The sequence below is a fragment of the Galeopterus variegatus genome, unplaced genomic scaffold, assembly GCF_000696425.1.
Source record: "Galeopterus variegatus unplaced genomic scaffold, G_variegatus-3.0.2 Scaffold73, whole genome shotgun sequence".
Taxonomy (NCBI): Eukaryota; Metazoa; Chordata; class Mammalia; order Dermoptera; family Cynocephalidae; genus Galeopterus; species Galeopterus variegatus.
Window position 1 is genome coordinate 990,802 of NW_007726184.1, and position 10,863 is coordinate 1,001,664.

At 51.9% G+C, this 10,863-nt stretch overlaps 1 protein-coding gene across 1 annotated transcript; it reads left to right on the forward strand.

Annotated features, from left to right (window-relative positions):
* The first annotated feature begins 8 nt into the window (after window positions 1-8).
* CECR6 (cat eye syndrome chromosome region, candidate 6) lies at window positions 9-2,263 on the forward strand. The gene has a single exon (XM_008578269.1). The coding sequence runs from the start codon at window positions 154-156 to the stop codon at window positions 826-828; it is 675 nt and encodes a 224-aa protein (XP_008576491.1). The 5' UTR covers window positions 9-153; the 3' UTR covers window positions 829-2,263.
* Window positions 2,264-10,863: the final 8,600 nt, after the last annotated feature.

Below are 10,863 nucleotides of genomic sequence, written 5' to 3' on the forward strand. Positions count from 1 at the left end.
GCCGCGGCGGCCGGCGAGTTTGCCTTCGCCTACCTGGCCTGGCTCATCTACTCCATCGCCTTCACGCCCAAGGTGGTGCTTATCCTGGGCACGTCCATCCTGGACCTCATCGAGCTGCGCGCGCCCTTCGGCACCACGGGCTTCCGCCTCACCATGGCGCTGTCGGTGCCCCTGCTCTACAGCTTGGTGCGGGCCATCAGCGAGGCGGGCGCCCCCTCGGGCTCCGGGGGACTCCTGCTCCTGCAGCCCCAGCAGCACCGCGCCGCCGGCTGCTTCCTGGGCACGTGCCTTGACCTGCTCGACAGCTTCACCCTGGTGGAGCTGATGCTGGAGGACCGGGTGCCGCTGCCCGCGCACCTGCGCTACCTGCTCATCGCCGTCTACTTCCTCACCCTCGCCTCGCCGGTGCTCTGGCTCTACGAGCTCAACGCCGCAGCCGCCGCGGCCTCGTCCTGGGGCCAGGCCTCAGGGCCTGGCAGCTGCAGCCGCCTTCTGCGCCTGCTGGGCGGCTGCCTGGTGGACGTGCCCTTGCTGGCGCTGCGGTGCCTCCTGGTGGTGAGCTACCAGCAGCCCCTCTCCATCTTCATGCTCAAGAACCTCTTCTTCCTCGGCTGCCGCGGCCTGGAGGCCCTGGAGAGCTGCTGGGACCGGGGCAGTCGGGCCTCCCCCAGTCGGGCCAGAGGGGGCTACAGTGCTCCGCCCTCCGCCCCACCGCCACCTCCACCGCTGCCACCTCAGGGAGGCTCCCAGCTGGGCCACTGCATCGCGGAGAACGAGGGAGGGGCCCATGGCTATGTCAACACTCTGGCTGTGGCCTCCCAGAATTGAGGGGATGAAAGGCAGGTGCTTGCTGTCGGGGTGAGAGACCCTAGCTCCCTTGTTCTCTGACTTCTCAGCCAGATCTGATCAGGCTCTGTTTGGAAGAGGTAATGTTAATCGGGCTAAGGGCCAGTGTGTGCTCTGCACCCCTGGTGCAGGCTGTGTGGAGAGAGACCAGCAGTTAATGGTGAGGGACGATGGTCCACTTGCCCTACTTCCCCTTCTGCATATCCTAACCTCCACGCGGCTGGATCCCTCCGCGTCTTGCTTTTCCCACCTCCACCCTAATTCCCATTCAGTGTGGGGAAAAATGGAGGAAAGCGGTGCTCCAGCAGGTGGTGCTGGGCCTTGGGCCTTTCCTCTCTCTTGGAGGTGCCAGCCTCTTTTAGGCTGTGGTTATTGGCCATTGTCCCATGCCTTGAAATCGACTCAGAATCCACCCTTCCCCGATGTGTCTGTTGGATTCTTCCAGATGGTAGTGCAAAGCTTGTGTCTTTGTGTGTGTGTAGTGTTGTTTTCTTGTGTCCACCCTGTGGCCCCTTACAATTGGTGGGAGATCTGGGGAGGCCTTGCCCTCCTCACCACCCCTCTTTCCTGCCTGAAGTTGTGACCACTAATTCCCAGGAAGAGCTGGGCCCCTGGGAGCTGCCTGCCCAGTTGCTCTTCTCCTCCAAGGGAGAAGCTCACCTGGGATCTCCTTTAATCCTGCTCCTCTCTTCTCAGCTCGGGGGGAGAGGGGGTCCATACTCAAAGGACCAAACTGCACCCTTTCTTGGGTGAGTGAGCATTTCTACCTCCGTGCTTTCAATATTGTTGCATCATGCACTGATGCTGCCTGCAAAAAATACGGAATACTCAGAAGTTACTTTCAACATGGCTACCAGATCTAGCTGGGGTTTGGTGCCAGTGTTATTACAGGGTCTGTGGAGCACCAGCCATTGGCTGGCCCCCTCTGCTCCTCCCTCTGCACGCTCGTCCTTTCCGTGGTTTGTGCCGGCTGGGTCAGATCTTGGCTCAAAGCAATAGCTTTGGTGGGGTTCCTGGATGGATGTGAAGTTGGGCCTCCCCTGGGCCTGGGGAGTGGGAAACCCAGTTGCCCATTCGTGCTTCCTCTAGGAGTCTTGGTGTAGATCAGACCTTTCTCCTCTGCTCTGGTTAAAGGTCTTACTGGGGACATGGCAGACCACGGAGCCCTTCCCCCATAGTGTTCCTCTTGTTGAGGGTGATGACAGAAGACATCCAGGGGTGGCCCACTTGTAGTCCTAATGTGGGACATCACTCTTGGAATCGTTGAGACAGGGTAAATACTTTCAGGGAGGTCAGGGTGCAGGAGGACAGCAGGGGGCAAGGCAGGAAATACTCACTTTCCTCCACCCTCAATAGGAGGGGTGGGGGAAAAACTTTGAGAATTTTTGTTTCGCCTTGTCCCTGCTTATGCTTGCAAAGTTTTTTTTTTTTTTTTTTTTTTTTTTTTTTTTTTTTTAGAATTGAATTGAATTAGAGGATACCCAGCTGGTGTCCACCAGAGAATCGTCTGCAGAATTGCTTGGTGTGTGGGGAAAAAATCCTAACACATCTGGTGTCAGGGTATCGTACTGAGTGACTGTGTGAGAGTACAGAGTAGAAAAAAATCACTTTGTTTTTGCTACAACCTTACTGATTTCCTTGTATTGGCTTCATTTTCAATCAGGCCCTCTCCACGCAGCACAGAGGATCCTGGCCTATGTTTTCTTTTTTTTTTGTCTTTTGTCTTTTTTCCGTGTCCGGCAACGGATCGCAACCCTCAGTGTTGCCCCCGTACCGGACCGGGGACCGGCAACGGGATCGCAAGCCTCGGCGCTGCTCCCGCGCCTCGCTCAGCCAGTGAGCGGGAGCCGGTCTGTATGTGGGATCCGAACCCTCGGACGGGAGCGCCGCCGCGCTTCCCAAGCGGCGCACTATCCAGTGCGCCACCGGGCCGGCCCAATGCTTGCAAAGTTTTATGTGGTGTAACAAACCCTGGACAAGGGAGCAGAAGACATGGATTCTAGTTCTGACTCTGTCACTCACTAGCTTTGGGTGGCATAGCATTTTTACTTTCTGGGCCTCAGTTTTCTCACATTTAAAAATTAGAAGTTAGATAAGTAATCTCTAACTTACCTTCCAACTCTAGCGTCTTTGAGTTTATGGCTCTTGAAAGCCGTGGTCATAAGGCTCTCTGTAAAGGTGGGTCAGCTGGGATACACTTGGAGAACATTCCGTGCTTCTGCACTGAGCGTGTCTGAAGCCTCAGGCTGGGGGAGGAGAGGGTGCTGTGGGCACTTGGGCTGGGGTGGGATTGCAGGGCCTGTTACAGCTGCACTGTCTCTGGCCTTCCCTAGAGACCCCAGCACAGGGAGGGGCCAAAAGTGCCAAGTCACTGACCACTTAGCACCCAGGACAAGGCCCCTCCCTTTTTTGGTCCTGTTGGGATTGAAAACAAAGGGCTGCTTGGGGCCCCTCTCTCCCAGCTGCTGGGGGGCTCATGGACAGAAGCCATCCATGAAGACAGAGCCTTAAGAGGGGCCAATGGCCTGACTAGGGTTCTCTTGAGCCTGCCCTGCTCTCAGAGTGGGGAATGGGGGAGGAATGTTTACACTCAGTGCACTGTCTGGGCTCCCTGTCCCCCACCCTGTCCCTCAGTTCAGTACTGGCTGGCTGCATTTCACAGCAAATCAGTTTTTTCTGCCTTCTCTCCCTACTGACTCCTCTCCTCTCCCTTTGACTGTACTCAAGGTTCCGGGGCTCAGGCCCTGGATGGTACCAATAGCTGCTCCCTGTGCCGCCACATCCTCTCTCCAGCTTTGCTGTTTCTCTGCTACCCAATCTCAGTGACTGTGATAGGACGTCGTCGTGTCTGAGCCGTGGCCGGTCCCTGGCCGGCCCCTGACTTACCTACCCCCTTCCTACTGTTGAGATGGCCATCTGCCTGCAGAGTGTCCCTGACTGTAAAATTTCTGAGTGCTGTTGGGTTGTTTTTGCTTTTTCAATTTTTTGGTGGCTGGCCAGTGTGGAGAACCATACTGGGTCTTTTGGTGGGAGGCTGCCATACGTTCCGACGAGCTGTCACTTCCCTGGGTACGTCAAGAAACTGATGGCAACTGGGCCAAGTCTGGCAGAGGACAGGCCTGTTCAGGCCCCATCTGATGGCCCAACTCACCCCTGAGCATCCTCCTTTACACATTTGTTGCAAGCATGTGGTGCACAGAGGGTTGGCCCGCCCTTCTGGTATGTTTTCCTTCAGTCCTTTCCTCACCTCCCTTGCCCCATTCATAAGAAATGACCCTTACAGCTTCCTTTTCCTTGCTTTCTAGGGCATCTGTAGTGTAGGGGGGCCCCTGACATGTGCCCCATGGCTGTGGTAACCAAGATGGCACGCTGCCTCCTGAGGCCATGCCAGATAAGAGTCCTGGGTTCAGAATCTAGATCTGCCTGCTCTTCACATTTCAGCAAGGAAGGGGCTTCCTCTATCTGAGCCCCCAGATCCTTATTTGTTTTTAAAAGACCCAATCCTTTCTGAAGACCATATGCTTTAGTGTGTCCTGGTTCTGAGTCCATGGGCTTGGAGGAGAGCAAGCTGGCAGGTACGACCCAGAGGAGGAGGGCGGTGGCACCTCACTAGCAGTCATCACGGGTTTTTTTCCTTCTCTTTTTAAAAATAAAACCAGACTCTGTTCAGAAAATAAAAAAAACTTGAGACTTGTGACAAGCTTCCTGTGTGGTTTAAGATCTTTCCTGTCCTGGTTTCCTTGCTAAATTCTTAAATGTCACTGTGACATTTGTCATCGTTTTATAGGTTCGTGTCAACAGTGTGGGTACACCTTGGCTACTTCCTTCCAGGCAGTTGGCATGCTCTTCAGGGAGGCTGTGGGCCACGGCTGGAGCGGGTGGGTGTCTGGCCAGGTTTCCTGCAGGCGTAGCTAGCTCAGGTGGACACAGCCTGAGTGTGATTTCCCAGCGCCCCTGGGCTTGCACTCCCGTCTCTTTCGAAGAATAGCTTACCAAAGGGAGAGAGGCTTGAGACACTAATTTTGAAATACTCTGCTAACTATTTTACTCTTGCCTTAGCCAGAAGCATGAATTCTTATGTATGAATGACAAGGCCATGGTTTTTTTTTTTGGTTTTTTTTTTTGTAACATGAAGGAGACTATTAAATCTAAGGCAGATGTTGGATCTGCACCAAAACAAAACCATAGTATTTTTTTAGCGCAGAGGCAGCTGGTACTGCTAAACTGCTCCATGTTGTCACCCTACAGGTGGATCTTCTGGCTAATCCAAAGCTATGCAGCGGTTTGACCCAGTCAGGCAAGGGAGGCAAACGCAGAGTGGGAGAGCCCAGCCAGGCTGCCTCTTACTGGCCATGTGGCTTTAGGCAGTCACCTGGCCTCCTGGAACCTTTTCATCACTTATACCTCATGGGGCCGTGGAGAGAATTAAATGAGGTGATATTTGATGCAAAAATGGTCCTTTTCCTCAAGATATTTTTAATCACAATAGGGGAGAGAGTTTACACACAATAATTACAGAACAACATAAGACCATGTCTTTATTTTCTTCCTAAGTTTGATGTAAAATAAGATGATTAATTTGAGCAAGCATGTTATAAATATTTATAAATGTCATAGGTAGGCAAGCCGTCACTCCCCAACTGGCCACCTGGGGCACATCAGAAGGCACTTTGTAAAAGGCAGGCTAGCGGCTGAGGAGTGATCCGGTCACGCAGGGGTGTGCTGAGACCACACTGGGACCTGCCTCGGGGGTCTGACCCTGTGGTTCCGGCCCTAAGAAGAGCACGAAGATGCTCCATGTGGCTGGTGGTGGCAGGTGCTCGAAAGCATCAGCTTGTTCCCTTTTCACAGCCACCTCCAGTAGCTTCTTCGTTGTCCAGAGGCCCGGAAGGAGGAGGAGCTTGCTGAATGCCATGCTGTATCCAGGAAGGGAGTCCAGACGTGAGCCCAGGTCTGGCTGCCTCCACAACCTGCCCCACCCCAGGCGGCCTTCAGACTTCAGCTGTTAACTGGACTCAACTTCCCCTCCATTAAAGCCTTACAGTTCTGGCTAAAAAGCAGGGGCTGAGTTCATTTTCTGGGCGAGCCCATGGAAGAGGTGAGCAAGGTCGGCCAGCAGGACGCCCATGTCAGGGCACAGGCCAACACAGGGGCCCCTGCTGCCACCTCCTGCTCCCTCTTCTCCTCCTCCTCTCAGTCACTGTTGCACTGTTGCATCCAGTAAATGAATGCACACAGAAGTGTTGAAAACCTAAGGGACTCCTCCTTCTGGGGAAGGAACCAGGGTGGGGGGACGCGTGTTGGCCAGGACTTCTTGGCACATCCACGTTCTTCTAACAGACAAGGCCAGCTCAGCAGGTACCGCCTGCCTTACCCAACCTAAATGGAGAGGACAAGAGCGTGGGCCCAGGGCCAGGACCTGGGCAGAGGCCAAAGGCAAGGAGAGGGACCTGGAAACCACTTAGGGGATGCAGGAGGCCGAGCATGGGAAACGATGGGGCAGCCAATCAGTGGCTGACACCCGAGGGCCTGGGGACAGTGGCTTTCGTTATATTCTCCTGTAATACTTAATCTATGGACGCTGCACTGTTGCCATTTTCCCACAATGAGCATAGTCACTCGGTCAACACATTTTTTGAGCTCCCAATGTCCGCCGAGTCTTGGAGCATGTATCATTTTTGTAATCTCAAAGCAAACTCCAGAGGGAGGGAGAAAGACCCCAGCAGGAGGAGGCTGGATCTAGGCATCTCAGGATGCACAGCTGCTCTGCTTCTCTGCTAGGCAGCCCAAGGAGCTTCAGGACTTCCCACAAGAGCCAGTGTGGCAGGGGAGCCACACACGGACGCGAGGGTGGCCAGCACATCCTGAGCACTTTCTGGGCACAGGACAACACTTCAGCGCTTCTCATGCGTATTTCAGCCACTCCTCAGAAGACCCTTGTGAGGTAGGAACTCCTGCCATGCCTGTTTTGTAGATGAGCAACCTGAGACCTAGGGAAGATGACTTAACTAATGTCCAGCGCCTCGTTAGTGGTGTCCTCTGTGTAAGGGACCTCTCTGTCCAACACCCCTGACCTGCGGACACAAGGCCTGGGCTACACCAGTGTGTGTTGCCTCTGGGCTAAAGCATCCCTGGGCCCTTACTTCCTGGCATAGCTGGAGCCCACCATGTCTGTGCCCTGAGCTGGCCGGTAGTCTCAGGAAGTGCTAGGCAGAACAGGGCCTGGCACTCCCCTTGTCTGTTTGGGAAGGGAGAACACCAACTGCAGAGTGTAAGTGCTTAGAACTAAAACAGCCCGCTGCATTGTCAGTACACCTTCTCCCTGTGCTCTATTTAATTTTGAAACATGAGCAGGGAGTAGGTGAAACCCATCACACCCTTACATTCAGAGATCCCATCTCAAACTGCTGAACAAAATGCTCTTTAAACCTAAACGCCTCTGAGGACTTTCCTAAGCAGAAAAGAGAAACTGGTTTTGAATCAAAGCACTGTGTCAAGTAATGGCCAGATCACCACCTAGTTATTCTCCTCTTTTTTTTTCTTGACTAAGATCAAGACAGTAGGCAGAAAAAATTCACAGAAATCTACATAGGAGTTGGAAGCTTGCATGGTGGCAGTATGCATGTTTGCACAGGACACGTCATGTGGAGATGCCGTGCTGCGTGTTCTGGTCACTTGTTGATTGCAGTGTCTTCTGCCTGCACTGAGCCACCTCTGCTGCATTCCGTGTAGGAGAGGGGCCAAAGAGGAGGGAAAGTCACAGCTTGGAGGGGCTCTTCTGGGTGAAACAGGGCTTTATTAGCCATGGTTTAGAATCACACACAAATAAAGGCATGACTTATTTACACGTGCTCTTGTAGCTGTTGGCATTTGGCTGACAGCAGACACCACACTCAGGTTGACAGAATTTCCAGCACTATGGTGAGCAAAGACCAGCATGAGACTGAGGACTGTAGGGAAGGGGGTGCAGTGGGGTGAATGCCCCCCCCCGAGTCATTAAAGCTTAATCCCCACTGCAACTGTTGAGGGTGGGAAGTCCTTTTAAGGTAACTGAAAGGTGGGGCCTTGAAAACATGATTTGATTCTGAGACTGTGCCCTAGTGGATGGACTAATAATGGCGGTCATAGGCGTGGTTCTGAGGGCTTTAAAAGAGGAGAGCATGAGGAGATCTCTTTCTCTGCTCTGCCATTTTCTGCCATGTGAGACCCCTGCATTGCTGTAAAGCCACCCCCAAAGAACACCCTCACCAGATGCATTCCCTGGACTTTAGACTTCTCAGCCTCTGAAACCATAAGCAATAAATTTCATTTTCTTTACAAAATACCCAGTTCTGTGTATTTTGTTATGAGCAACAGAAACGAACTAATACAGAAAATTGGTACCAAGAGTGGGGTGTTGCTTATAAGAAATACTTGAAAATGTGGAAGCAGTTTTGTAACTGGATGTTGATGAGAGTCTAGAAGAATTTGGAGGAACAGGCTAGATGCTGGCAAGGGAAGTTTGGAATGTCCTAGAGACTTGTTAAGTGATCAGAATGCTGATATAGACATGGACTGTAAAGACCATTCTAAGGAGGTCTCGGATAGAAATAAGGAGTTTATTGGAAACTGGGGCAAAGATCACCCTTGTATGAACTGGCAAGGAACTTGGCTGCATTCTGTTCATGCCCAGAAGTTTCATGGAATGTGAAACTTAAAGGTGCTGACCCAGAGTATTTGGCAGAGGAAATTTCTAAGCAGCAAAGTATTCAGGAAGCTGCATGGCTACTCGTAATAGCCTATGCTGAGTCATGGCAGAAAAGGCATGATGCAAAGCCAGAATGTATAATTAAAAGGGAAGCAGAGTGTAAAAATTTGGAAAATTTGTAGCCTGGCCATGTGGTAGAGAAGCAAAGAGCATTTTCAGAAGAACAATTCAATGGTGTAGCCCAGCAACCGTTTGCTAAGATGAGTACAGAAGAAAGGGCTTATCAAGAGAAAGGAAAAAAGACCTTGAAGGCATTTCAGAGATCCTTGAAGCTGCATCTTCCATTAAGGGCCCAGGGGCCTAGGGAGGCAGAATGGTCATGGGGAATAGGCCCAAGCTACCCTCCATGGGCTCGCTGCCCAAGGCCACCTTGGGATGCTGCTCCCCACACCAGCACCCCAGCTGCTTTGGCTGTTCCAGGCATGGCTAATTGGCCCCAGGTGTGGCTGGACCTGCAGTTTTGAAAGATACAAGCTGGAAGTCTTGGTGGCGTCCACATGGTGTTAGGTCTGCAGGATCGCAGAATGCTAGAGTTGTGGAGGCTTTGGATCCTCCACCCCAATTTCAAGAGGCATGGAAAGGCCTGGGGGCCCAGGAACAAATCTGTCACAGGGGCATATTGACTGCATAGTCTCTGCTAGAGCAAGACCAAGAGGAAATGGTCAGAGTTGCAGCAGAAAAACCCCACCAAGGCCATGACTCGTGGAGCCGTGGGAGCAGGACCGCCACGGAGACCCAGACCTGTGGAGCTAGCAGAGTGCAGCACCAGCCTGTGAGAGCTGAAGCATCATCTGAGACCAGGAAAGTTCACAGAAGCATCATCTGAGACCAGGAAAAAGTTCACAGAAGCAGAGCACCCTGAGGACTTGGGGACCCAACCCCCACACCAGAGAACATCTAATATGGAGTCAAGGTACACGATTCATCAGCTTTGAGATTTGATGCCTGCCCTTCTGGGTTTTGGACTTGTTTGGAACCTGGTACACCTTTCTTTTGGCCTGTTTCTCCCTTTTGGAATGGGAGTATGTACCCTATGTTTGTCCCGCCATTGTATCTTAGAAGTAGATAACTTGTTTTGATTTCACAGGTGACACTTTGAACTTTGGACCTTTGAGCTGAAATAAGTTAAGACTTTGGGGATGGAATGAATGTAAACCTGTGAGAAGGACATGAACTTTGGGGGACTAGGTGTGGAATGCAGTGGAGTGACTGTCCCCCACCCCCGAAAGTCATTAAAGCTTAATCCCCACTGCAACTGTTGAGGTGGGAAATCCTACTATGGTAATTGAAAGGTGGAACTTTGAAGAGGTGATTAGATTGTGAAGATTGCCCTTGTGAATGGATCGATCCATTTGTGGAGTAATGGGCATGGTTCTGATGGCTTTAAAATGAGATAGCAAGAGGAGCTTGCTCTCTCTTTCTCTGCTCTGCCATTTTCTGCCATGTGAGACCCCTGTGTTGCTGTAAAGGTAGCACCAAAGAAGACCCTCACCAGAGGTGTTCCCTGGACTTTGGATTTCCCAGCCTCTGAAACCACAAGCAACGAATTTCGTTTTCTTTATAAAATACCCAGTTCTGTGTATTTTGTTATGAGCAACAGAAATGGACTAATATAGGGAGGGAATGTGAGGAGGAACAGGGAATGACATTAAAGAAGTGGTCAGGAAGCCCTGGAGAATTTTATGATTCCATTTACATGACACATCCAGAACAGGCAGATCTGTAGAGACAGAAAGTAGACTAGGGGGTGCCTAGGGATGGAGATGCTACGGGGTAATGATTAAGGGGTGCTGAGCTTCTTTTGGGGTAACAAAATGCTTTAAAATTGATTGTGCTGATGGTAGCTGAAGTCTATGGATATACTAAAAGTCACTTAATTGTCCTGGGTCAGTTGTGAATTGTATCTCAGTGAAGCTGTTAGGAAAAGTAAGCAGCTGCCCTGGAGATAAAGGGGCATAGCAGACAGGGCCAATCTAGGGTGTTTGTCAGTATGGCCTCGAAGGCCGGCAGAGCTAGAGTTCCGGCTCGAGCTCCGAGATCACACGGGCCGTGTGCTGCAGGGCACTAGCTCTGCGGTGGGCTTGAGTCCACCATGGGATTCTGCACTGGACATTCAGTAAGTGTTTATCAGGAGCTGGGGAAATGTCACACAAGCTCAGTAGGCATGTGGACCCAGTGATGCTCATCTCTGGGATTATTGGAGAGAGATGGAGCCTGAGAGGGGCTAGTGGCTGGGAGGGCTCAGTTCCTTTCCTCCCTCACCTGGTCCT